Source organism: Rhopilema esculentum, chromosome 12 (assembly GCF_057945365.1).
Source record: "Rhopilema esculentum isolate cy_ngs chromosome 12, ASM5794536v1, whole genome shotgun sequence".
NCBI lineage: Eukaryota > Metazoa > Cnidaria > Scyphozoa > Rhizostomeae > Rhizostomatidae > Rhopilema > Rhopilema esculentum.
In genome coordinates this window covers 8,909,842-8,937,693 of record NC_142826.1, presented here as the reverse complement: position 1 = coordinate 8,937,693, position 27,852 = coordinate 8,909,842, and the positions used below count along the sequence as shown (strand labels likewise).

At 34.9% G+C, this 27,852-nt stretch overlaps 3 protein-coding genes across 7 annotated transcripts in view; all 3 read left to right on the top strand.

Annotated features, from left to right (window-relative positions):
• LOC135681792 (thyrotropin receptor) overlaps positions 1 to 7,136 on the top strand; it is a 55,164-nt gene extending 48,028 nt beyond the window's left edge. For all 5 annotated transcript variants that reach the window (XM_089111957.1, XM_089111956.1, XM_065196407.2 and 2 more), the window contains 7 exons: positions 398 to 469; positions 734 to 805; positions 1,014 to 1,079; positions 1,255 to 1,326; positions 1,687 to 1,758; positions 2,694 to 2,765; positions 3,184 to 7,136. In XM_089111957.1, coding sequence (XP_088968083.1) covers positions 398 to 469; positions 734 to 805; positions 1,014 to 1,079; positions 1,255 to 1,326; positions 1,687 to 1,758; positions 2,694 to 2,765; positions 3,184 to 5,170 — 2,413 coding nt within the window. In that variant the 3' untranslated portion in view covers positions 5,171 to 7,136. The remainder of the gene's footprint in view (positions 1 to 397; positions 470 to 733; positions 806 to 1,013; positions 1,080 to 1,254; positions 1,327 to 1,686; positions 1,759 to 2,693; positions 2,766 to 3,183) is intronic.
• Positions 7,137 to 9,623: 2,487 nt separating this feature from the next.
• Positions 9,624 to 17,194, top strand: LOC135681795 (uncharacterized). The gene is made up of 4 exons (XM_065196411.2): positions 9,624 to 10,383; positions 12,450 to 12,775; positions 13,190 to 13,496; positions 16,364 to 17,194. Exons 1-4 carry the CDS (start codon positions 10,053 to 10,055, stop codon positions 16,792 to 16,794), a joined length of 1,395 nt encoding a protein of 464 aa, XP_065052483.2. The 5' UTR covers positions 9,624 to 10,052; the 3' UTR covers positions 16,795 to 17,194.
• Positions 17,195 to 17,350: 156 nt separating this feature from the next.
• LOC135681794 (DNA replication factor CDC6) lies at positions 17,351 to 26,478 on the top strand. The gene is made up of 11 exons (XM_065196409.2): positions 17,351 to 19,018; positions 19,309 to 19,467; positions 19,804 to 20,003; positions 20,473 to 20,642; positions 20,818 to 20,924; positions 21,240 to 21,302; positions 21,419 to 21,495; positions 21,841 to 21,938; positions 22,335 to 22,608; positions 22,962 to 23,102; positions 23,989 to 26,478. Exons 1-11 carry the CDS (start codon positions 18,691 to 18,693, stop codon positions 24,079 to 24,081), a joined length of 1,710 nt encoding a protein of 569 aa, XP_065052481.2. The 5' UTR covers positions 17,351 to 18,690; the 3' UTR covers positions 24,082 to 26,478.
• Positions 26,479 to 27,852: the final 1,374 nt, after the last annotated feature.

Sequence of the window (27,852 nt, the reverse complement as noted above, 5' to 3'; positions counted from 1 at the left end):
CAAACTTTTGCTCGCAAGTTTGATAAAAAAATTGAAGCTGTAGAATAGTGTAATAGAATCGCAGTTTCTCTACACAGCTCATAAGACGACATTCACTATAGTTGTTTAGAAAAGCACAATGTATCTTTCTATTATAGTTTACTTTTAGGTAAACACGAAAGATCTAGCTTTTCTGTTGCTTGTCTTTCAATTTTATGGTAATAACACTTAAACTGCCAATAATGATCCTGCATAAGGACAATTCAAATCAAGAACTTTAGCAGAATTTGGAATTATGTTACTATCTGACCAATAGCTGCTTAGCATGTATTTTTAGAATCTGACTGGCAGATCTCATCTTTTTTTATCCAATTTTTCATATAAATGCTTGATATCTGCTATTCTCTCAATCTTCTAGGAACCTTGGTGAAAACAAAATTAAAAAGATTGAAGCAGGAGATTTTCCATACATGGAAAAATTGCACACGCTGTAAGCTTTTGATCTTAATTTCTAAGACAAAGTATCATTTTACCAATTCAAGGAGTGAAGTTTTTAATATACCATTATCACCCTCCTGCAATTGCTGTCCCTACTTGATTCCCAGCTTCATTGAGTGAAATTTTGTCTTGCTTATTTCTGCAAGTTTCATTATACGCTATATCTATCATTTCCTAGAAGATTCATTACTTCGACCTCCAACTGTCTTTGTAGCAGTGCATGCAATTTTTGATTCACATTCATCTAAACTTTCAGACTTCTTCACAAAAATCAGATTAGTGAGGTGCAGAAAATGAGCTTGGAGTTCCTCCCAAATCTTCTTGTATTGTAAGTATTTTATATTTATCTATAATTCAGTTGGTTCTGAATCCTTTCTAGCTAGTACTCAATTTGATTGATTACTTCATAGCTTCTAGCTGTTTCAATCTTTAATGTATTCAATCTGTGGTCGTTTATCTAGGCTAGCTGTCAACTGGAATAATTTGTTTGTCGTTAACGCTTTCTATATTGATGGATTTTTCTTCTCTGTTTCCAGACGGTTTGAAGATAATCTCATGACAAGAATTCCCGAACTCAACTCTGCTCTGCAGCTATATGAACTGTGAGTCATTTGGTATTTAATATTTAATATTAAATGAATTATACTATCACCAACTAAAAGCGCCAAAATACAATATCGAATAACTTTCTATATGCTCTAAAGTATGAACTTGTAAATAATAATTTTGCCAAGAGCATTTCTGCCATTGTATTATTTGTAAATCTTTGTTTTTCAGTGATATGTCATACAATCATCTGACGGAGCTCGAAGGAAGTCAGTTGAAGACTATCCATCATTTGAAAACACTGTATGTTTAATATTTTCAGTCGCTTTTGAAACATGATACCATGTATCAATAAAGTTTATTTTAACAAAAATACCTGATTGCTGAGTTCTAATTGGAACATTATAGCCTTCAGTCCATATAAAGTGTATGGCGCAAGGGGGGGAGGGGGATTATTGCACTGTTCATATAACAAAATCTCTATGAATGGCTACCTCCTACAAAAGGACATATAACCTTGTCTTTTCTGCTTCCAAACCCTTGTAGATGTAACCTGGCAACAGACCCATGTCTGTATGTTATTCAACAGTTTTGTACACATCTGTGAATAGTGTTTTAATAGAGTGAGTAAGGGGTATCATCGCTCTCTTTTTTTTCTTTTAGCATACTGCGAGGAAACAAAATCACGACATTGCATGACAACACATTCAAACACAACCACAAAATGGAAGAAATGTAATTTGAATATTTGATGTTGATGCTTCTTTTTAGGGATTTTTTGCAGCATTATGCTATGCTGTATCCTCACCATCTAATTTTCTAGATGTGGTTGCCTCGCTGCTCAATGCTTGCATACCTTTCTGAATAATGCTTCAACTTTGTCTATTTCTGTCAATATGTTCTTTGTCAGTTGTCATCTGCCATGCATAATATGATACAAAGAGCTTTTTCTATTCGTGTACCTCTTTTGTTCTTGTCTACAAATATATAACCCTGGCCCTCTTCCCTGCTTGAATTCTCTAATTTTGAAAATCGTAAAGAGTTTTCTGATTTGACCTTCATTCTGAAATCGGATTAAGAACTGCATTTGACTGCTAGTTATGCGATTCGCGTAAGTACTTGATCGCCAATATGAATGCTTAATGGTGAGATTTTCATCATAGGAACAGTTACCCTCCTCAATCTCCTCTTAAGAATGAAAAGCGTAACGTAATTAAACAGTTAATGGTTCCCACGAACAGGGAAACAACAGTTAAGTAGGAATATCCTAAGAAACACTAACAACTTTTTTCAAAGTGGTTGATATACAGTTTGAGTTACATTTTCTAGTTTAATCAAATTTCTGTCAGTTTGTTTGTTGCATAGTGCTGGATTGACAGGGGGATCCTGAGCTGCTCCTCCTACAATCCCCGACGAAATTGTTGGTTCCCTCTGAATCAATATTGGATTAGTAGTTCTCATTTGTGCTTAAATAATATACATTCAACATTGAAGAGGGGAGGGGGGATATTATTTATGAAATTTAGAGAAAACATCACCCTTTCTTGACAAGTCTCGCCTATTTTTTCAGGGATTGTAGTTCTATGTTCAATGGAATTACTATCATTTATTGATGAAGTCATACAACGAAACTATTATCATCTAAATTCAAGTTTGTTCTTTATTTGCAGTGACTTGTCGGAAAACCCGTTAACGACAATGGGACCTCAATCGCTTGTTGGACCGGAAAAGTTGAGAAACTTGTGAGTGAAAGATGCTAATTTGCTTTAGTAAGGAATAAATGCAATAAAGAAAATTGTATGACATTTCGAATTTTTTACCATTCAAAAAAGGCATCCTACTGTGTAGAATTGATTTATCGCCTTGAACAACCCTCTTTCACGAGCAGTAGCTACCGTTGTTGCTTGTCATATTATGAGCTATTTGTTGTGTTTAGTTGATCTTGACGTATCAAATGGCATGTTTCGTTTCTTGGAACTTTTGACATTCAAGCCCTTCTTGGCACTTTTGACCCAATGAGCTTTCTAATTCCACATCACATTTAAATTCCCATATGCACTGTATCTGCCTTTTTCTAAAGCCATGTTTCGAATACACAGAGAAAAGCATTCAGAATTTACTTTCCTTCGCCAACATTCTTATGCTTTTACTTTTCTAAAGGTTCTTGCGTGGTACAAAGATTAACAGTCTCCCAGAAACTGGCTTAAAGCACCTGCATCGCTTGAATATAAAGGATATACCTAATATGTGGACTGTGCCTGAACCATCTGCTTTTGATGCCTTAAAAGAAGTAGATGTCACTTATTCTGTGCATTGCTGTCCTTTCCGTGGTTTAGTAGCAGCTGAGAGGAAGCCAAGCAAGGTGATTTCGTGTGCTGATTATCTTGCAAGCTTGAAATCTGCGCCGTCCACGCCCTCGCCAACTTACGATGATGATTTTGACGACTTTGACGATTTTGGCGATTACGGGTTTTTCGACAACCACGATCAAAACGAAACAACTGACGCAAGCCCGCAGGCGTCCCATCTACGCTCCTCGTCTAGTAACGTGCTAGACAAGCTTCGTGGCATTGAAGAATCATTTAGAATGGCTAACACCACTTTCCAGCCTCTATGCAGCAATACTAACAAGACTGTTAAATACGTGCCACCATCACGAATTGTAAAATGCCGACCAAAGCCAGATGCTTTCAACCCCTGTGATGATGTCATTGGCACCACTGTTCTAAGAGTATTCTCATGGGCAAGTTCATTCCTCGCTATTTTTGGTAACATATTTCTACTGCTTGTCCTTTACTGCAACGAAAGTCCACTGAATGTATACAAACTTTTGATGTATCACCTTGGCATTGCTAACACAATCATGGGTTTTTATCTCGTAATTCTATGCAGCTTGGATGCTTTCACCTACGGTCGTTACTACAACTTTGTACGGGTGTGGCAGTACAGTGGAGGATGCAAAGTGGCTGGGTTCCTCGCAGTATTTTCCACTGAGCTGTCAGTTTGCGTTCTCGCAATTGTTACGATAGAGCGTTACCTGCTTATCGTACACGCATTGCACATTCGCAGACAAATGAAGGTCATACATGCAAAAATTGCGCTAACTATCGCTTGGACGTACTCTTTTGTCGTTGCTATCCTGCCAGTAACAGATGTCATAAGCAGCTACGAGAAAGTAGCGATTTGCTTACCGTTCGAAGCTTCGACGGATGTTTCGAAAGGTTACGTTTTCTGGCTCCTTACCTTCTATCTGGTGACATTCGTTTCTGTGGTATTAGCATACTTGAGAATGTATGCAAGCGTCAGCGGTGCTCCCCCGTGTGCTGGTGTCAACACCGAGTTCAAAGTGGCGAAGCGCTTTTCGATGATCATCTTCTGCAACTTTGGTTGTTGGGTCCCGATCAGTATCGCAGGGTTTCTCTCATTTTTTTCGCGTCTTCCAATGAACATCGGTGTCTCGAAGTTTCTGCTGGTCTTTGCATTTCCCTTGAATGCCTGCACGAACCCATTCCTGTACGCCTTCTTCACAAAGATCTTTAGAGGTGACGTTCTCAAGTTGCTTACAAAACTCGGGCTCAGGAAGAAGTCATCACAAAAGTGTCAACATCAGAACCCTGCTTACGTAAGAGGAAGGCATGGATCAAGAGCATCGGAAGGTACCTTTGCTACAAGTGCTGGAAACTCGAGATTCAGTCCACCGGGTACTCTGAAATCAACGGTTAATAGCAATGGAAAGTCCCCGAGCCACGCATACAGACAGGCCAGTAATTCTTCACCGGTGACGTTTCAGAACAGTGCCAAGTCCCCTCCATGCTGTTACAGAAGTATCAGTGTTGAGAGTGCTGAAAACAATACTGCTGCACCAACCCAGAATCAAGCAGCTGGTGCTGCCCCACCAACGGAAAGACGCACTGGCATCCAGCGTATTCTTCACGGTTTATGGGCTTTAACGATAGGAAGGAGGAATCGTAACGAGTCGACATCATCAAGCAAAGAACTGTTGTCTTCTTATGATCCAGAGAGGTTCAATCGTATTCGCAGTGTCAGCGAAGCCGTTGAAATAGCGTGCCATGATGATCATTTGCTTGGAGAGAATGTATACGATGTTGAGAAGAATTCCCCACCGACAGATATAACAAACCTATGATCGTTGATACTGATTCAAAGGATTTTGGATGATTCAATGCCCTGGTATACTTGTAAGAGAGAACACAGCCTCTTTTGACGTCGTGACACGTCTGTGTCGGATGCAAGATTAAGTGCTACAGTGACCAAAGGACTAAGATGTGACAACATTGAGGCACAAATGCAAGGTGAAGTTTCAGTTGCTCGTCAACTGTCACCAAGGGAACATTGAAAAAAAATTAAGCTTGAAAGAGCCAAATTTTGTGGGTTGGCTGCATTGTTAAAATGCCAGGAAATATTGCTGTTTTGATGTCAAAGTAAAAGAAAGTGGTAGTTGTAGAGGAGTGGAACCCAGTTGCCTTTTGGTCCACATTTGAACCTTCGTTGGAGACTGATGATCAATCTCAAGGTGTAGAACTCTGTGTCACCCTAAAAAAGCTAATTGTAGAGGTAAATTTGTTATTTAGCATGAAATCACTTATTAGTGATATAGCAGGTTGCAATTTTCATAATTTTCCAATAGTCTTAATCTTAAAGCTATATTGGATGCCTTTGTAGTTCAAAATTTTACTTTGGCAGCTTCTAGGTGAATTTCTGTTCCTTATTCAAACCTGAATCGATTAATTCTCAAACTGAAAAGATATCGTAGTGCATGGAGCATTTGAAGCGATTTATAACATGCATGGATAATGAGAAAATTTGTGCTTTTGCGAAGGCGTCCTTACTGTGATCTTTAGGGTATTCTCGAAGATTTCAAGGACAATGGCTTAAATATAAAGACACTAACTTACCTAGAAGAATTTTAGACATTGTTGCTTGTAAAATTATCTATTACCCCGAGCTGCTATCGTAATTCCAAAGTTGACCTCACCACAGCTACCTATTAAATATTTCAAGAGACCCGTTTATCAAAACCTGTTTTTGGGATATTGAAAGCGTTGACGAATCAAAGCTGTCGAAAAGCTTAATCTAATAGTGAACATCTTATTGGCCAAAGTTACTTTCAAAATTTTCATTTGAGTTTTAGAATTGTATATAAGTGCGTTTGGGGTTTATAACTTGGCTTATAGTAAATTTTTTTTACTTTAAATAATTTATTTTAAGCCTCGCTGTGGGCAAGTGTTTGCAAATGACGTCATTGCACTATCTAAAGCTGCTCTTTCTCGAGCATTTATTGTATTAGATATTTCATCAGGGCAGATTGGGCTTATTTGTCCGGTTTTTGACGATAATGTGACCTAAGTCATAGATATTTATTATATGATATAGTAATAGCGAGTCTCAGAATTGTGTGGTTTGAGTTCAAGAGTCGATGCACGTGTATTATGACTGTCGCTCAACAAATCTCAAAACAGATTATCAAGACGGAGAAAGAAACTGTTTTGGTTCAATCTTTAATCATATAAAAACTGTTGAATATTATCAATTGAATCTGCTTATTAAAACTGGCGACAATAAATCTTCTGCTCATTTAACCTCAGCAATGCATTAATAAATGAAGCATGGCACTTGATGTAAACATATTAATATTTCATCCACATCGGAAAGTTTAAACAATAATTAATTAGTGAGACGTCATTTGTTTTCGTATAACTGCGTTATTAGTCAGAAAAATCTGAGCAGTCTTTTCAGAAAGAAGGTGTCTATTGCTAAATGGAGCGTATTGTAACAAAATAAACAAAATCTGTGATTTTTGTTATGATCGCAGAGATTATTTTAAGTGAGAAAACCGCCTTTCTTTTGTTATCAAGGTTATACAGGTTATTCGCGATGATGTCATTTGCGTAAAAACATTTTGTTACAAAGCATAGCTGTTAGTCTATTTGTTTCGAAGCGGTGTATTTATTAGAGCATGTAAATGATGAGAAAAATTCCTTGTATGTAATGTACTTGATCGTAGTAATAAGCTTTGGTAAGAGGTCTTTGCCTTTTCTTTTCCATAGTTTGTAGTTAAGAATAGCAATCTGACAGATAACAAATTTAGTGTATTATTTTGTATAATTCTTTGTTTTGACAACTTCGTAGACTGTAATTTAAAGGACACATTGGTTTGTAGGAAAGGAGTCAATACAGAGCATTATTTTCCTATTGGCTAATTCAGATCTGAGTTTGATAGCAGCCTTGGTCACTGGTGCAGATTGGACGAATGCACCATGGAAATAGTTAGCTTGAGAGTAGTGCTCAAAAGGAGAAGGCCATCGTAGAAAATGAATTTTAGATTAAACGAGATGTGAAAAATCAATTTCTTGTGCTGCAAATGGGCTGAGACATTGCTACTCCTTGAGAAATGACTGAAGGAGAAATGCACTTAGACAAACAAATAGTCATCTGACTATTTTTTCGATAATTTTTTATAATTTCGATTGTTTTTCCTTAGAACTATAGTACAAATTTATTGTTTAGATCCTTTTTGTAGAAGTTATAGATTAGGTTTTTTATAATATCGTTAGTTTGCTGTCAAATGTGAAAACAAAAATAAGTTTAAAATTTCATAACATTCCATTCAGGCTCCTTAGGTAACCATTAAAATGAATGGAAGGTAAATAGCAGAATGCCTAGAAAGCCATACATCTAGTTTCTCAAGGTATCAGTGCCTCAGACGGTAAACTAACCCTTCCCTACTGGTCTCCTTCCTTATATCTCCCCAGTTCTTGCTTCCTTTTACTGGGTTGACAACTCGAGCCTCGATACGAAGAAGAGGTAATAAAAACTGGGAGAACAAGATAGAACGAAATTCCTACCTTAAGTGCAAACGCGAATCAATATCGAAAAAGAGCCCGAGCTATATCAAGATTTCGATCTGAGCGAAATTCCTGACAGCAAGGTTCCTTACAATGTGATAACTTGGTGACTTTCGTATTGAAAACAGCGTGGTTATCAGAAACAATATACATAGACCAAGATGAATTTTTTCACGTACAGATTCTTTTCTGACGTCATGTAGATCGCGGGTGATTTAGAAGTTTCCAAATATAAAACTGTTGATAATCAGGTTCTTTTGTTTTGATTTGAAATTATCGAAAATAAGCTGGAGACAAAAGAACAGCTGGCTCCCTGAAAACGGTTCAAAGAGAATATATAAGCATTCAATAAAGAAAATTTTTATTTAGCAAAGATCGCTGCAGCTGCCTTTTGTTTGGCTTACGTAGAATAACAACCAACTTGTCCAAAACTTTCGATATTGGTAGTAAACATGACGGGGTGAGGACTTAATCCGAATTTTTATGAAATATTAGGAAAGTTGAGCTTGAGAAATTGTTTCTACGTATCTCAAGATGATCAAGCTGGACGTAAATTATTTCCTTCGATTTTCATCTTTGCTCAAAGACGAAAAGCATCAAGATGTATTACCTATTTTTAGTTTGGTGCAAAAAAGTACTTTTTCGTGAAAATCATTTTATAACACTGCAATTTTATCCCTGAATGTTCATAGGATGTGTGTTTTTGTACTGCATACTGCAAACTGCATACAATGTGATCAACTGGAAACAGATAACAGTTTCACAGCAAATTCTGAACCATAGAAATACATACATTAAAAATGCACGTAAGTCCTCGAATTAGCCCCTTAGTGGTTTGTTTATTTAGGCAGTTAAGGTGGGGGTTAATTCGAGGGGTCTTATGCGAAGGGCGAGGCTTATAAAAATCATCTCAAAGTTTTCTGGGATTATCTCGTTTTGTGGGTTATACACGAATTTAAAATTCATTTGATTTGCAATTTTACTTAAAAGCCCTTTCTAAGACTTCAAATGAAAGAATAAATCAAAGCACAGAAAAGATTTATTGGTCAAAAATATTGATATACTGCATTTTCTTTGGCAGTCTCCTCGTCAATGTCTCGTTGTTTTAGTTTTTCATTCGCTGCTAAATGAAATTGTTTATTTTCTAGATTATGTTCTCATGGGGGCTTATTAGAACCTAAATAAGTAGTGGCATTAAAATTATTGGGGGGGGGGACTACGATAAAACTCTGCCAATTTGTCTAGAGCCCCCCTCCAAAATGTGATCCGGCGTCCCTGCTTCTAGAGGGGGGAAATTCAAGGTTTAACGGTAATCATTGCAAATTGGCTGAACCAGAAGGGAGTCTAGAAAGCTTGAGACTAGGACTGGTATTCCGGATTTCAGGCTGTCTACAATTGCATTGCATACAAAATTACAAATCGTGTCTTTAGATATATTCAAGCCACCAAACATAGGCGGCTGACACTTATGGAATGGGGTGTAGCTTGGGAGGTTTTAGAATTATGAAAACACCTATTGTTTAGAATAACTTTACACGACCGAAAATTTCCTCTCAATCAATTTTAATCAGACAATTCGATAAAGAAAACGTTAAAAAGTAGAAGGTATTTTGACACCTTGACAGGTTTTCATCTAAGTCGGGTTCAATGACAATTTTTCGCAGCTGCCAGTCTCGCTGCCATTTTTAGCTGGTTCCCCCGTGCAGATAAACAAAGTCTCCCTGTGATCTTACAATAATCATCCCACTCATATTATGCACAAGAATGTAGTGGACGGAAGGGCCATAACATGAATGCCAAATGTCGGATTTCGTGGAATAACTCATTCATTTGTGTTGGTTAAAAGATTCGAAGTTTGTCTCTAACTATTAATGGTTCTTCGGCTGGCTGAAATGGATAAAGTCAGTAAATACTGAGTGAAATTCCTTGGATGCCTTGGCCTAAAGAAACTCGGGATCTGCTTTCAACAACAACATAAAGAAACTCTCCGTTTACCAATCGATCTGAACTTGATCCGTTTGAAATAAGAATAACCAATTTTGATTTGCTACAATTTCTTCAAGTCTTAAAAGCAAGCAGTTAAAGACACTGGATTATTGTGGGCCTTTTCTTGAATCGGATTCGAATTTTATCAAATTTTCCCCATGAAATAGAAGAAAAACAATGAAAATTATTATTTTGATAAACACCTTCGTTTTTTTAAAAATTGTGTTGGGAAATGAGAGACAGACCCACGAAGCTGTTGACTGTTCCATGGGAAGCAGCTCTTGCGAGTCATGCCATGCAGCATATCCCTTTTGTTATTGGTGTGACGGAACCTGTAAAAGGTACTACGGAAAAAGGATTGCAAATATTGAATGTGCAGGTAAAATAATGTACGAAAGTTGTGAAACATCGAATGCCAATAAAGGAAGTTCCAAGGCTGAAGAAATATTGGAACTTTTGACGGCATTGAAGAAGCAAAGATCTAAACAAAAGGAATTAGAGTACTTTGGTAAGACTTCTGAATCTAAGCCTGATGACAAAGCTCCTATTTAATTTATATAATTGTTTGATTTGCTAAATGGAGCAATTATCAATCCACTACACCACAGTTTAGGAGGGGGTAGGGGGGGGGGGGGTTAAGCCATAATATTTCAATGAAACACTGTCCTTACTTTGATGACTTGTTTGTTCCCATCTGCAGTCTTAATCTGTTGTTCTTCAATCATACCTTCTCCGGCCTTGCCCCTGCATGCTCTCAAAACTGCTAGCAATTTTACAACAAAATGATTATCAAATTCATTTAAAAAACAGGTTCAATTAATGATGGATAAAGTTTCTTCAAATCTATCAAAGATGTGCAACAAAGAATGTAAAACAGATAAAACAGAAACAACATAATACAAAACTGCATAAAAACCAAGGCGGTCAACTTAACTGAAAAAGCAATCAAGTGATAAAATCAAGATTCAAAGATGATGCGATTCAACCTTCAAAATTCTTTTCTCAAAATTCATTAATAGAAAACTTTCCAAAAATTTTTCCTCCATCTTTTGAGCCTGCAATAAATTTGTATGTGGTTTTGAACAAGCTGATTCTATTGATTTTGTTAGTGTCATGAGTCACCCTTGCCTTATTGAAGAATGAAGGTATGGTTTTTGAAAAAGACCATTCACTCTTGGCATTTGTGGCAGGAATAACCAGGAGAAGTTTGGCAAGTCTTGAGACTTGTAGCATGAGCAATGACTTCAGATCTTCGTGAATATTGTCCATGAATGGCTAAGAACTTGAATCTACAATGCTAAACACAAAAAAGGGCAGACTAGGTGTAAACTTTAGCGTGCATTCCTTCTCCACTTTCAGCATCATGAAAGTGAATCTTTGCAAATGTATGTTTTGCTGATAGCAATTAAATGATTAAAAATAATGATAAATGAATACAGAGAATAAATAATCCAAAATAACAGTGTAAGTTTTAATAAAATTTCAGCAATTTCATAATTTCTCATTACTTGTAATTCTTTCAAATTTTTTTCTGTAAAATCATTCATGTATTAAAAAAGTAGTTTTGTTTTAGACCCATGTTAAAAGCCAGGGTAGTCATGATATTTTGTTCCTCCTGGTATTGTCTTTGTAGTGTTGTGTAGTAGTTTGTTAGTTAGTGATTTGTTATTGTAAACTTTTATATGGGATAAAAAAGTTAGTTTATATTCCAGGGTTTCATAATATCAGGATTCCACTAGATTGAAAAACTTTATATTAATTTCAAAAAATTTCATTTTATCTGCAATGCTGACAAGGTGTCAAGCCTTTTTGAAGTGGGATGAAGTAATAATACTAAAAAAAGATAAACATCTAAACATGCTCAAAAACCCACAAAACCAATCATTAAGAATTTTGCTCTCAAATAAAAGAAGTTATGTCTTATTTCACCATAGAGATCTATTTCACTCTCCTAGAAAGCAGTAGGCGTGTGCCAGGGCATGCACATGTAGTTGTGTGCCTTTCTGACGGAACCCTGTTCACAAGGTTGCTTTTAATTTTTCTTTGAAATCAAGTAGAGGGGGGGGGGGGCAGGTGCTAGGATTTTGGTATAGGATACAAATGGCCAGTTTTATGTAAAGTACTTATTTTTTCAATTAAGCTCCCTACAGGGCCAAAGTTGTCCAATTCCCCCTTATGTCCAAGGTACTTCTTTTGTCAATGCAAAACCACTTGGTACAATCTTCAGAGAGGTAGTGTTAAGTTTTTTTGGAATTGGGGCTGAAGATGATTTTCAAAATTTTGGAAATTTGCAAATAAATTTTGCTTTTAGGGGAAGCAGGCTTTACTCTTTGTTGTACTTTGTTGCATTATTTAGTTGCCTCCCATGTTGAGTATTATTAGAGAAAATCAAAACATTTAAGCCTTTGAAAGAAAACCTGTGATGTCCAAATTTGAAAAATCAACTAAACATGGCCAACATGAAGTCGATGTTCTGCTAGAGCTGTTTACTTACTTAATAAGTAGCTTGGCAAATCAAAATTATTTCAAGATATCAATAATCAATGATCAATAAAGTTATTGATCTGTCCTTAGGTGAAAATGGAAATGAAGTGCCTCCAACCAAGAGTACAACAAACAAAGCTAAACTTTCCAGACTCTTAAAACTCTTAAAGATGCTGGCTTTTCTAAAAGGGGAAAAAACAAAGAACCAGAAGGTGGAGGAAGAGAAACCGATGCATCAACAAAACAAAGTCTTTAATGCAAATGGAGAACTTGAAATTGAAGGAAATGGAGAAGAAAGCAGTCAAAGTCAAAAGTTGACTTCAGTGAAACACACATCATCTTCTGCAGGTGACCTAGAGTCTTTATTTAACATGGTTTCAAAAGTGAAGGGTACAAACACTACACAAAACAAAGTGGTAAGTTGGCTAAGGTTCATCAAATTACAACCAAAGTAATGAGAAACTTTGGATAAAATTATAAGCTTTACCAAGAAAGATATTTTGTGGCATTTCCTAGATTTTAGACAATAATTATTTTGATATAATGCTTTATTCCTTTGTTTAATCTCTTATTGAGAATATTGATCAAACCTTTATAAATTTTCATATTCCCAAAAGCAACAAACTTTTGAGCTGTGAGAATGAATTTCTTGAAGATTTTCTTTTGTTTATAAATAAATATTTGAGTAGCTTGCTGTAAGAAGAAATCCAAGTAAAAAGATTGTATGGGAATTATGAAACAACTTTTATGTGATTACCCCTTTTATTCTCTATCATGCTGTCCTTTCATGATATTACAAGGTTGGGAACAACATTTTGGTGTTTTTATAGGAGAAGGTATTTCATGAAAGGCAGAAAGCGGTAACAACATCAGCAGTGCCAAAAACGCATGACCACACTACAGCCATAGAGTCAAGGACAACCAAAATGAAAATTATTCCAGCTACAAATGCAACAGTTATACCATCACGGACTACCAAAGCTGGGAGATACTGTGAATTGTTTGAGCAAGAAGATGAATGTAACAGTGACAAGGATTGCTCATGGTGTAACATATTAGATGAATGTGTTGGAAGGAACAAAGAAGACTTTCGGTATTGTGCAGGGGATAAAAGAAATGCTGACCTAGATCAACAAAGTAAGTAGTCATTTGAAGATGTATTTTAATAGAATTTCATTTCACAAAATAACAGTCGCCATTTATCAGTGATGTGTTCAATTCCTAACTCAATCAAAAGTAAATTTGTTCCATTAGGGCTATTCTGGTTTTTTCTTCTGTTTTAGCACAAAATTTATGTTTTTCTTTTTTAGATAGGGGGCTCTCTCTCGATTAGTTTATCTGTTAGAGAGCTCCTCCTTAGACTAATATATCTAAATACATAATGTCTTGCGGTGTTTTCCTGTTACGTGAATTTATTCAGTGTATGTCCATGTATCTTGTTGTTGTGTAGTATGTATCATTGTCTTATTTATTTTAATATAGGTAATGTTAGTAATCGTATTGAAATGTATATTTGTCAATGAAAACTGAAACTGAAAACTGTTCAGGAATCATGGGCTGATGAAGAATAATTAGTTACAAAGCTCAGCCCAGAGGTAGAAATAAGCCAATAAGGAAGATGTATCACCTGAATAGCTTTTGTTGCCATTAAATGCCATCTAACCTCTTGCTTTGTTGAAACTTGGCTATGTTTTGTGAATCAAATTCTTTCAGTGTGTACAAGAAATAGCTTCCAAACCTGCTGTTTTCGCCAACTGTTCTCTTCCAGATTTGTTACAGATTTTGTTTAGTCTGGGCTGACAAGGTTAGGTGACTGGCAGGTGAAAATCAGTTAAGTAGTACTGATATAGCAAATGTTAAGCCTGTTTTCCATATGTTCGGGAGGATCGCTGGTGCTGCAGCAATTCAAAGCGTTCCTAGTCTAATGTGTTTTCCAAAGTTTTCTTTGTTGGAAAAATTAGAAAAAAGAAGGAGTAGAGGAGAACAAAATTGTTGCAAGCTAACAAGCCCTGCTGAATTTAGTAAAATATTGTCTGGGCAAAAGAAAGCACAAGTTCTGGGTAAGAGAGAGATTTTGCAAAATGAGAAGAGATTTTGGGGCATTTCATATTCTGCCACAAGAGCTTCATCTCCATGATTTTGATTTGATTTGATTTGATTTGATTTGATTTGATTTGATTTTATTTTATTTTATTTTATTTTATTTTATTTTATTTTATTTTATTTTATTTTATTTTATTTTATTTTATTTTATTTTATTTATTTTATTTTATTTTATTTTATTTATTTTATTTATTTTATTTATTTTATTTTATTTGAGATTATGGATCTAGGTCCTCGGAACGGATTTTCAACAACGCCATTTTGAATAGTTAAACTCCTTCACTGATTTTGAGAGAAAGGTTTTGAAATGTTGTGAAAATGGTGCAAAAGATTTTGCCATTTGGTATTTAATTGACAGTATTGAACCAGAATCAGCAATCATTCAAAAAATTTATTAACCAAATAATTGTCATTCAAGGTAACTTTTGATTGATGTAAGGTTGATAGTTGTGCAGTTAGAATAATAATCTGAAACAGGAGCTTTTTATAACCAACCTGTTGTGGTATCGGCTGTTTATCCGCTATTTAACTTAGAGTTTTGATTAAGCCACTGTTGTGTTTTTTTCATGCAATTTATTGGTTACAGTCTGCACCTACCTGCAAACTATAAAGTGAATAAAAAAACTGTCTTACTAAAAGCTCTCATTTTTACATTATTACTGGCAATATCCCAATCAAAATTTATCCTTGGCACTGGAATGTCGAATTCAATACAAAGACTTTTCAAAACAAGTACTATTTTTGGGACTGATTTTACATTAGTACCATGAGGCGTAAACAACATTGCCCAAAACATAGCTGAATTGTTTGACGTCTGAGTTTGTTGATATTGTTGTAGTTTTCGTGATGCTTTGATTTTCAGCCACTAAAAAGCCTAAATTTTCAACATCATGAAAGTTTTCCAACATTTTCTAGTTTGTGGTTGATTCAGTGACGTAAGAAGCCACGAGACTTGGCATATGCTCTAAGCTGATCAAGATTTGAACCTTTTTATGATTTGATTTTAAACTCCTACCGCTGATTTCACTTGGTTACAGTTTTGTCAGTCCACTAACCATTTCAGACAAAACGTCGAAATTCAAGAAACTCTTAACGGATTAAAACATAGCATATTACGTTTTCTATTTTCAAAACTGATTATTGTGAAGGACGGCTTAGTATGTTTTTAGAAATTAGATCTTTATCTCCTGTCATAACATCGTTGTCTTGACGTTTGTTTTGGTCATTTGACAAAAAGTCTGGGATTACTATTCATTTGAGCAGTGGATACAGTAATCAGACTATGATGTCTGGATTTCATCTAACTTTTCTTTGTAAACCATTAAGTGTAATTTCATTAGCCAGAAATATTTTGATGCTAAGTTCTAAACTAAAAAGCCTCTGTAAGAAAGATCTCGAATATTGCAGACAAAACTGAATGCCAAAAGTGACATACTGAGCGTATCAAAGCGTAAACAAATTTTACTGGAAGCAGAAGCTCTATTCGTTTTTGCAACCATCAGTCGTTCTATGTTAGTCGCTAAACTAGCACAATTTCTAATTATTGGTATTCATTAGTGAGTATTAGAGGTGTTATGGTTAAGATTGGGCAATATGACATAAGACAAACCTACAGATCGTACTTTGTTGCAGTGGTGTTTATTTAGTCGAATGTTGCTTGCAGGGGCGTAGCTAACAGGGGCTGTAGGGGGTGTGACACCCCAAATCAGTTTGTCGGTAAATTTGAAGTTGGTGCATAAATTCCCTGGTTTGTCGGTAAAATAGTCTATCGGTAGGTGAAATGGCACTTAAATTTCTCTTCATTTATGTCTCCGTCGGTAAATTTTACTACTCGTGACCCTCCAACCCCCTTGTTTTTTACGTCATTTGGATTGATTTTGATGGAACATTCGATATTTTAGGCGACCCAGAGATGTGCTCTGCGATGAAAAGCTGTAGCTCATGCACAAAAAGAGGGAAATGCTTCTGGTGTGAAAAGACGAAATCATGTCACATCTACCCTTTCTTTGGCTATATCCCACATAACTGTCCTGCTAATATGTGGTACTACAAAGAATGTGATGTCCAGCTGGCCATTTTCATAATACTTTTCCCGCTATTGATGATTCTGCTTTGCATGGTCGTCTTCTATTTCTGCTTGCGATTCTGTTACTACCGGAAGAAAATGCTCAAAGTTCAATTATTTGAGAAACCGGAACTGTTTGAGAGACGAAAAGGGAAGAAGGTTTATTTTGTTGGTGGAGATGAAGAAGATGACGAAGAATCAAGATCAGAACAAATCAGAAAGAAATATAATCTTCCGCACGAAAAAGAACCTCTTATCAGTCCATAACTCACCAGAACAGGATTATCTATACACTACACAATAAGAATACGAACATTTCCGAAGCCAATCACTTCCATACCCAGATGTGTCTTAATCGTATGGTATAAGATTAATTGTTTCTGAGGTAGTGCGCTGGGCAAATTTCACCATGTTAAGCAAGTGGATGAAAAAAGACAATCAAATGAAAATCAGACATTCAAATGAATGAAAGAAGGACCAGCCCTACGTTTATTTATTACGCGTAACTATGAAAGACTCTAGCAACAATCAAGCATCCCCTCGTCCTCTTTTTTGTTGTGAAACCTTGTATCATTGGGTAGTTTATTCGTCATAAGCATACGAAAACTTCATGTAGTGTTGCAAAGCCTAATGGAAATGTTTAATAATTAAAGCCTTTAAATACCTACTTGTCGTATTTACTCGAATTAATGCTGGTCTCGAATGAACTCAGGGGAAGTTTCCCTAGGTTGGAATGACTATAAAACGAATACGAGTTGATTCATGTCTTCAAGTCTGGTGTCAGTATATTCGTAAAAAAAATCGATGTCCAGCAGAAAATTTGAATCATACCAAACAATCATCGCTGTTGTCTAAAATTTGAAAATAATCAAGGACAGTTAGCGGAATCAGCAGGAAGATTTCAAACCGAGAAAAGTAAATCATTTACTATTTCAGCGAATTATCTTAAAAAAGTAAACATGTAATCTCGAAAAAAATCAATTTTGTCCAAATAAAAACATCGGTCTTGAATAAATGCTTGATAAAAAGTAATAATTATGGAATAAATGCCTAAATGCGGTATGCTATTCTTTGGATCAGATGAACATTTTTTTGTTATGTTTGTTATGTTATACTTAGATTTGAATGTAAAAAATTAAAACTCATGTCAAAGAACAAATTGTTTAAATACTTTGGTATCGCGAGAGCAAGTGATACTCTTACCTTGTAATAACGAACTTTCCAGGCAAAGAAACTGGCCGGTTTCAAAGTTCTTCATATTGGATTCTTGTGATGTGAATTGTCTATTTAACAAACCAACAATTTCAAGGCTCGGAACCAGATATTACGAGGTATAAGCATTCATACCCTTAATTCACTGAAATTTCGGGAAATTTGATCCGTTTACCACAGTTCCACAGTTCTGTGTTCAGAAGATAAAGAAGGAAAACAAGATATAGCAACTCTTGAATTTTGACATGGATGATATTAATCGATTGACCTTTGTATATGAGTGAGTTGACTGTGTTGCCCTCTTATTTAAGAGTGTCCTGTTAATTAGTGACGTAACCTAAAATGTACACACTGTTACAGGAGAAGAAGAAGGTACAGTATAGCATTCTGCAAAAATATGAAGGAATCCGTAATAATTTTTTTTACTCTATGAACGAGATTTAGAAAAAAGAAAGTCAGATAAATATTTTATTCAAGAGAGTGTATCATTTAAAAGGAAAAGAAATCGCGAATTTGTCATCAGTTTCTCGTTGCCGTATGTTTCTTTTCAATTCTTCAAGTCAAATTACGTAGAGGGCGAAGTTTGATAAAACCTTGAGGCACTATTTTTCATTTTTCTTCTCCATATGACTGGTCTAGAGAAACACAACAATTGTTTTAGATTTTTATAAAGAGATTTTTATGTTTGAAAGTCAAAAAGGTTTAATATTGTTTATCTTTTTAATCTCGCTTCTCAAGGTAACATGTCACTTCAGTACACAGTATGCCAAAAATGTACTGCGAAGGAGTAGAAATTACGGACTCGAGATTCCCTGTCAGTCAAAACCTACTCTTCGGCCAGCGGTTTTTGCAAATCGCGCCAAATCTTTTGTGGGTTAGTAAACTGGCGGGAAATAAAGTAGCTGGTCGCATGTAGAAAGAAGCATTAGAAGCACATCTGCGTTGAAAGCCATGCCTGTAACAACAAGAAACAGTGAAAACCAAACTAAGATCGGGTTCAGAACCAGAAAGAGTAGGAGGAGTGTTCCAGCAAAAATCAATGACATCGAAAATTTGAAACAAGCTGAATGTCGTAGCGAGAATCGAGCCAATGCTCGATCACTTGGCAAGAGAGGACAGAGTCTCTGCTCACCGGTTTCTGTCCAGCTAACAGACATTTCAGAAAATGTTGAAATCAAAGATCGGTTTAGTCCGCTTGGAATTTCACAGAAGGAGGGTGTGACAGTGCAGCGTAAAGGACCCATTTCTCCAAGGAAACGTCTGTTTTGCGAAGATGAATGTAAGTAAAAAGTAGGCCTATCGAAAAATTCTGTTGTAATACAAATTGTAAACAAATGTATTGAGATGGGGTTTAGTAAATTATGTCCGCCAAGTTTAGTTTGCAGTATTTTCTGCATAGACTGTTTCTGAGAAAACTGATTTTCTTTGAACTGATTTCCCCTGCTGCTTGCCATGCTCCTAGGTTGCTAGGTGCTTACACAAGGGGTCCCTGGTGACACCCAAGCTCCCATGGCTGCATCACTGGCTGTGCTTTGAAGACGATTGTTGTGATTCTTCCTTTCATTGTAGGTCTGAATAAAGAAAATTCACCTCTGCCTAAAGAAAATAAGGCAGCAACAAATCTTGGCTCACCTTCAAAGCAGAAAAAATGCGAACTGCGTACAGTTCCTCAGAGTGACGAAAATCGAAAAGAGAGCAAGTGCAGGTTGACACTCAGTAAACAAGATGGTGAGTAAAATAAATTTTTTAGAACATTTGAATCACAACTTGTTATTACTACCTGTGAAGTTGATTCTGACTGTTGTAGGTGTTATACAGTTTTTGATGTCAAGTAATACTTTAAAATCAAAAGTAATTTTCTTTGTAAAAAAATATGGAATCTACAAGTTTAGTCGTTGATGACATTAATACACAACTTTAGTTGTTGATGACATTGTTAACTTTATTTGAATTCTTACAATTTTTTATCCAAGCTTTAATTTAAGAAAGAAATGTTTTTAAAGTTCATTTCCTTGTTGAATTTCAGAATAAGCTTTATAACAGTTGACTTGTTTCATTTTTAAGGTAAACAGTATGGAATGATCCGACAGAAGCTACATGCATCCTTGCCAGATAAAATGCTTTGTAGAGAAGGAGAAATGAATGCAATTTGTAATTTCATGGAGAAAAAGCTACAAGGGAAATCATCTGGTAGTCTTTATGTGTCAGGTGCTCCAGGTACAGGGAAAACTGTTAGCCTGACCAAAGCATTAAAAACAATGAGGGTATGTTCCTTTTATATGAATAATTCATAAGTTTCTATATGTTACTACTAGTTTCTGAAGGTAGTTTTCAGGTCTCTGAGCTATGCCTATCTCTTAGTATCCTAGTCCTTTTCTCCAATTTAGACACCCTTTGTAATGAACTTTCCTGCATTTACAGAGAGCTGGTGACTCTCCTGCTACAATTTTTTTCATGGCAGGGACTTGAATCCTTTGAATATGTAGTCTTTGACACTAACCACTGAACCATTCTCATATATTTGACAAAATAAGTGACATTGATTTCAGATTCCTAGCTGAGAAGGCAAAAATTAAACTGTTTTTGTTAGGTTTGACAGCATTTAATAAGTTTCCTGTGTTTATATTTAAATTAAGTTGACATAATTTTATTATTCCTTTTCTCACTAATTGAAAAATTAAAGAATTTCCAATTTACTATCTATTTTAGAGTTATGCTATGCTTATTTTTTAGGAAAAGAAAATGGTTTTCAAAGAGGTTTGGATTAATTGCATGTCACTAAATCAGTCAACCAATGTTTATCAGAAAATTGCCACAGAGGTTTCTTGTGATTCAGGAAAAGTGAAATGCAGGGAAAGTGAGAAATACCTTGAAAAGTTCTTCCAGAAATCAGGCTCAAAAATGTAAGTTTATGGTATTCTCACACTTTTTTTATACTAATGTATGTGTATAAATGACAAATCTCTTTCGATATAAAAAGAAAAATGTTTTCGTTAATCATGATGTATTAATGCCTCTTTACTTTATGAGGCAGTTGTTATATATGTTAACTTTCAATGTTCATTTTTGATCTTCTAGAGTTCTTATTCTTGATGAAATTGATCAACTTGAGTCCAAAAATCAAGAAATTCTCTACCAGCTATTTGAGTGGCCATCTTTACCAAACTCTAGATTAGTACTAGTTGGTAAGTAGGCATAATTTATAAATGCTCTTCCATTAATTTATTCAACTCCTCTCAATTTTGTCTTGTTTCTGCCCACTGTTTCTTACTATTATCATTGCAAGATTCACAGAATTCAGCAATCTGCCTATTTAACTCTGCCTACTCCTGGCATGTTATTTTGCTAGAATTGTATGATTTCCAAACATGAAATTATAAGAGGATTGATGCATTATTTATGTAGAAAATTGTCAAGTTCATGTTGTGTATTTTTGAAATTGAGAAAATTTTGTCAAAGGATCCTTAACTGACTTTTTCTTTATTCTTTTTTATTTACAGGCATTGCTAATGCTTTGGATCTCACTGACAGAATTTTGCCGAGGCTGCAATCAAGAACAAGTTGTAAGTTTATTGATACTAAAACCTTTAACATATTGATACTTGGGTGTTTATTTTTTGATGTTTCATAGTCTCCACCTTTCAGAGTATTCATTACTTTGATCTAATATCATTTTTAGGCCGACCTGAACTGTTGCAATTTCCACCATACAACAAGGACCAAATAATTGAGATATTACATGAAAGGTTGAAAGATGTAAGTTTGCTTTTTTTTTGTTTTTAAAATATTTTCTTGTCATATAGGACGGGTTATGTTGGAAATGTCATAAAGACATGTTAATAAAGTGTTAATGCCCATAAAGAATTCTATCTAACATTAATTATTATATGATATTTGGTTAGTAATGTTATGGTTTGCCAATTATTGTAGAACGATAAAGGAAAGAATGTAACACCTATCATTTCATCAATAACATATTCACTCAGTTTATATGTTTTTTATCTAAATTATGCATCAAAATCCTGGATTGAGCATCCAGAGAACTTTCTATGGCATTTTTTAATTTAAAGTTGACTAAGTGTGTTAATTTTCTTTGCCTAGGTAAATGATGGGCTGGTTGACAAAAATACAATTCAGTTCTGTGCAAGAAAAGTTTCTGCTGTTGCTGGTGACATGAGAAAAGCTTTAGATATAATGAGGTATAATATCAGTGTTTAATGGAAGCAGTATTTCCAGTTTCATAATTTATTCAACAATTTTGCAGAAATAAAGACTCACATACAAATTCATAAACTTAATTATCAATACACTAACCTTCTTTCTAAAAAAATTTACTAAGTTGTTTGAAGAACATCCTTTGAATATAAATTAAGTATCTTTTTACCAATATAAAATATATTATGATAACTGTTGTCAACTGTTGTGTAATGTCCCTTAGATTTTTCTTGTTATCATGGCAAAGTTTAATTACTGTAGTATAATGATTTTACATTCACATTAAATTAGTTTGACTTTCAGGTGTATCTGATGTAACATGTATCATATTTTTACCTAATCTATGGGCAAACACCTCTAATTAACATTCCTTTCAACAGGCGTTCAGTGGAGCTGGTTGAAATTGAATCAAGAAAACAGCAAGTTCTAAAGGCTGTCACAAATAGCCCATCAAAAGTCTCTACAGCAAAAAGTCCAGTTCAACAAAAAGTTACTCTTTCTCATGTAGCCAGAGTTGTTTCTGAGGTCTATGGTTCAGGTTTCTCAAGTAGTACTTCAAGTAAAGAATCCCTACCTTTGCAGCAAAAAGTGTTGATTTGCACACTACTACTACTGCTCAAAAATGGAAAATGCAAAGAAGTTACTCTTCCAAAGGTATGATATATAATTTATCTCTCCATACTACATGCCTTTTCTAACCTAAGAAATATTAACAGTGCCACCAAACCAAATAAAGAACATTTCCAACTTGCTTTGCATTCTTTGAACCTAAGACTATTTTCAATTATTGGCTGGTTTCAAGGCATTAACATCTTATTACAGCAACCAGTGTTGATAGTCAGTAAGGTATGATATAATTTGGTAAAATGTATCATAAAAATTTGTAGGTGGGTTGCTAATGAGTATCTGGATATCTTAACATTGAATTTTACCAGATTGCAATAAATCTGGAATTGAAGCATGGAGTTTGAAAGAGAATGTTAATGTCATTATTTCTTTCTTTGCAGTTGCATTCAACATACAGCTTAATTTGTCAAAAGAGGCAGTTAAGTTCTGTTGTCCAAGAAGAGTTTGTTTCACTTTGTGAACTTGCAGATGCAAGAGGGATCATTTCTTTAAAGCGAGGAAAAAATATGACAGCTACTAAGGTGAATTTCATGTTTCATGTGAATGAAAATAATTGTTTTTACAGAAGAAATTATTCATACTAAATCTTAAACTATCTTGTCCATATTTTACAAGGGAAGGGAAAACATTTGAATGGTGACAAATTGTGAATCTTATTGGCAATGTCTGTAAAGCTTGGTTTTCTATGAGTTAATTTGAGATCATTTTGTGATCTGACATGGTTTAAAAATTATCTCATAGTGGAAATGCTCATTAAAAATTATCTCATGCAAATTAACTCATGTTAACTCACGTTATCTCATGAGCTTGGAAACAAAATTTTTTGATTTCAAACTCATGAGTTAACTTGAGATAACATCCTATCAAAAGAAGCCAATGCGAGGGAGGGAAATGTGCTACCATTTACACTGAGGTTCTAACACAATTCCACTGAGAAATCAATTGTGAAATAAGAGAAACATGTTCTCATTTCGAAGTTCCTGTTCCAAATGGTTGTATTCACCAAACACTTATCTTGTTGGTAGATTTTCCGTACGGTAAACCTTGGCCCAGATCGCAAACGACACTTCTAGCAAAAAATATTTTCCTTCTACGTATTCTCAAAAGCAAAAGTTAAATAAGTTGTTCTTGGAAGACGCCCACCATAGCTGCAAGATTAAAATTAAATGTGATTTCTGGTATTTCCATACTTAATTCTATCTCAAGTAGAAACCGAATCGGTACATGGGTTAATTTTGCATTAGCTTGCGTTATCTCATGCTTTTTCAAATTATATCAAAGTAACTTGAATTTAGACTATGAGTTGACTTTAAATTTAACTCAGATTATATCTTGTTAACTCATAGTGGAAACCAAGCTCATGTTATTTTTGGCTTTGTGTTTAAGTTTTGGATTTTTAATTTCAAGGTTTCACTGAGGTTACAAGAAGCAGATGTTGACCACGCACTACAAGACAAAACTTTGTTATCATCAGTTTTAGAAGGTGGCCTACCCTGTTAATGCTTTTCTAAAAAATTTATAAAACTTTTATTTTTAAGTTAATTCTTTTTAATATCATTTTTAGTGATCTTTTTTAGTCTCCATTTTACTTTAAAGCATTTTAGGATTTTATTTCTAAGGTTATAAATGCATTTTATTATGACGTGAAAACATGTAAAAATGTAAATTTGTATAAATGATGTGATATCTGTAAGATTGGGTTTTCATCTAGTTTAGTTCCTGTTTTCTATGGTCCTGCTAAGGCTGTGTTTACATTCCTCAATCTTTTCCTGGCACCTTGACAGGTGTGCATATTTTGTTATACTAATCCCATGCAGTGTTCAGACCGCAGAAATATTAAATAGCAAAAATCAGTTTCTCAAGGAGTTAAAACTCTTTACTAAGTGAACATTCCTTTTTCTGAATTGTAAAAGGGATACCCTAAACACTGTATCCAGGATTTTGCTACTAGTTACTGGGCAGATGTCACAGAAATAATGCATTCACACGGTTTGCACTCAAAAAATTTCATGATTTTCTGATAATCAAAGGGCTTATAAAATATAAATTAAATGGATAAACAACCTTCCTGGAGAATTGTATTTCAACATTAAAAAACCTGTAAAAGTTCAAAGAAAATTCTTAACAAGGTGGGTTGACACCTGAATTTTGATGCCTTCACGATATTGTGCAAAGTGGACACAGCCTTAGGTTTTAACTTGACAAGGTCAATTACTGATTTTATGTATAAATACCAAAAGCCTAAATCTCTAATGTAGGAATTTACACAGGAAAATTTAAGGAAAACATGGTTGACACATTTATTGAAAATTAATATGGTAGCATCACAAATTCCATTTACTAAAACTTTATGAACCAGAGTTGAAATATGAAAATATTAGCTGTTCTATGTTTGTTTTTTACATCAATAGCAGGAACCATTATTTTAAAATCAAAATATCTGTAACCAACACCAGCTAGTCAGCCGAAATCACAGTAGGAGTTACTGTAATAATCCTGCAAAAATCTTTAAATGCCAAACAAACTGCATTTTCATGCTAGCTTGGGCTATAACACACCTCTTACTTTGTTCCTATAAGCATGGAAAATACCAAATTAAGCACTCTGATATATATACTTTGAAATATTTTGAATAGCAACTCAAAAGTAGTGCTTGCTTCTTCACCATGCAGTAAAATGAGTTATACTAAGAAAAAATTAAGAAAAACATATAAGAAAAAGAAAAGAGAAGGAGAGGTGTAACAGGAGGCTTAGACTATGCTTGCAATTGGTCATGAACTTAAGACTGAACAGTAGGGTAGAAGTGGTTACTCTGGATAACTAGCAGCATGGGTTGCAATAAACAAGCATTGGCAGCATGTACAACAATAGGTGTGCTTCATCCAAATCAACTCTGGTCAAACTGGGTCTCACCACAATTTATTGTTGAAGAAAATATGTTTTGAAATTCAAAGCCTTCTTAAAAATCTAAATCAACAACATTCAAAATCAGTTAAATAAAGTTTCCCCAATTTGGATTCAATGATATTCACAGAAGAGTAGGTCTACTGCTAACAATTATGAGTAAATCAATCATATTGTTTCAATGTATTAGTGCAGAGTAATGGCTGTTCTACTGAAAACCTAAAGAATAAAATATCATTCTAAGTGCAACCAAGTTTCAATTTCTACTGATTTTAAGTAACTTAAAAATTTACCAGTTCATACAAGACAACAAAATCATTATTTTACAGAAATTAGGTTCCTACACCGCAATGAAAGATGAAACAATGAAATTGCCTCCTTTTTGTTAAGAAATTTAGATCCATCAGAAAATATGCATCATGAAAAACTGGTTCTGTCTTGTGGTGTTTAGAAATAAAATCTGAGAGAAAGAAAATATAGCAAGCATTGCGTATATATATGAATTTCACAAGCTTCTTAACAGTACACAAATGATGAAACCTAAATATACCACAAGTCTTGTTGACAGCATCACACTTCTGTAAAAATGCTTTTGCATTTATCACAGTCACGATCTCTTGAAGTCAGATTTCTCTTTAATTCTTGAAGCTGAACTGGATTTGCAAACAATAGTCAATAAAATTTCCAAGCTTTCTTCCTTTAACCATATTCCAAAAATTACGATATTCACTTAATTTTTCTTAATGTTTATCATGTCCATCATCGAAAAACATTTTTTCGATAGCGATAGCTACCAAAAATGCGCCAAAACCAATTCCTAGGCCAGGAAACATTCGCCTCAAGTGCGCTCTTGGCATCAACTCTGGGTGATATCTCCAAGCCTCAAATCGCGCCCATGGGTCTTTTCTTACAATATTTGATTTATTGCTCGAATTTTCCATGACTTTCAAAGAAATTTTAGCACGTTAGTCCAAGCTCAGGCTGGTTTGATATGCTTTTTACTGAAAAATCTCCAGCCAAGTTGGATTGGTATCCAACTTCAGCCAAATCTTCAACCAAAATGGCAGCCAGTTATTTGTATAAGCTGGATGAATTGAATTAAAGTCTACATTGAACCGAGACCATATCATAAACACAGTACCCCTAGCCTCTAGCCCGCGTCAGAAGTCTGTGAAATGAAACCTGGCTGGCTTGGGGGGGGGGGGGACCCCTAATAATTGTCAGACTGTAGTATATTTCCCTTATAACAGTGTACTAAATGAGAAGGGATACAATGGGCAGCCCCCCAATATAAATTTCGTGTGCTAGTTTGGACTTCGTTTATTTTTTATTTGTATACATAATAATTTATCACCTTTGCCACAGTCGATTTTTTTGATTCCTTTTGTTATCTAATTGCACCTTTCGATTTATTAGTTCTTTCTTTAGGGATATTTGGTAACATTATTCAGCTCATTTTATTTCACTAATATTATGTAAATACTTAACTATGTAGTATTTCAATTAGTTCTTGTTTATGTTATATTTCGGGCGTGTTATTCTACAGAGATATTTGGAGTTACGGTTAAGAGCGATAAGCTTAAGATTCGATTATATGTATTTTTAGGTTCTCGACGATTTTCCCATATTATGTGGCGAGACATAGGCGTAGGAGTCAGGAGAGCTGGGGGCATCGGCCTCCCCAGTTGAACACAAGCGAATATCAGTCGGGCAAATTTTTGCAAAGACTTTCACATTTCACAATGTATTCGGGCAAAACCAGAATTGTAGAGTTTCAGTTTTGACAAACACGTATATTTTTATAAGAAAGTAAGAATTTGGCCAAGACTAGAAGTTGCTTAAAATTTTGAGTTTTCAGAATTTCGTACGAGTTTCTTAAAGTTGGAGGGCAAGCACGAGGACCACAGAATCATGCTGTAACTGCATTTTCAGCATATATTTTCTATTAGTCCATTTCAAAGATGAAAGTCCAAGAATATGACAAGAATATAACAGTATAATTAAGACGATTTCATTTGCAAGTGTACTTTAGACAATAAGACAAATCCATTTGACAAATCCAAGTGTTAAATGAATGGCTAAGCCATAATTTTAGTAGTTAGAAAATTTCGAATCCATTCTAAGATCCATCGTCAGCGTGTAAATCAATGCTTTAAAAGTTCCATGGCCATCTTCAAATTTTAAGTCGGCCCCTGTGAAACTTCCAAAGCGAGGTTTTTGAAGCTATTCCAATGTTTAGACCTTACTCAAGTACTAAAGTACCTTTCGAGAAATATGATACAAGAAACAAGTGAAAATTAAGTAAAAATGTGTGAAGGATTTCCTTTGTCAATACAAATAGATTCTTAAGTTATATTTCCCAGTACT

Excerpts from the sequence above, each read along its gene's own strand:
- LOC135681795 (XM_065196411.2), top strand. The coding sequence starts at position 10,053 with ATGAAAATTATTATTTTGATAAACACCTTCGTTTTTTTAAAAATTGTG. Across the intron at positions 10,384-12,449 it reads AAAGGAATTAGAGTACTTTG|GTGAAAATGGAAATGAAGTG; the intron begins GTAAGACTTCTG and ends ATCTGTCCTTAG. Across the intron at positions 12,776-13,189 it reads ACACTACACAAAACAAAGTG|GAGAAGGTATTTCATGAAAG; the intron begins GTAAGTTGGCTA and ends GTGTTTTTATAG.
- LOC135681794 (XM_065196409.2), top strand. The coding sequence starts at position 18,691 with ATGCCTGTAACAACAAGAAACAGTGAAAACCAAACTAAGATCGGGTTC. Across the intron at positions 20,004-20,472 it reads AAGCATTAAAAACAATGAGG|GAAAAGAAAATGGTTTTCAA; the intron begins GTATGTTCCTTT and ends CTTATTTTTTAG. Across the intron at positions 20,925-21,239 it reads CTCTAGATTAGTACTAGTTG|GCATTGCTAATGCTTTGGAT; the intron begins GTAAGTAGGCAT and ends TTTTATTTACAG.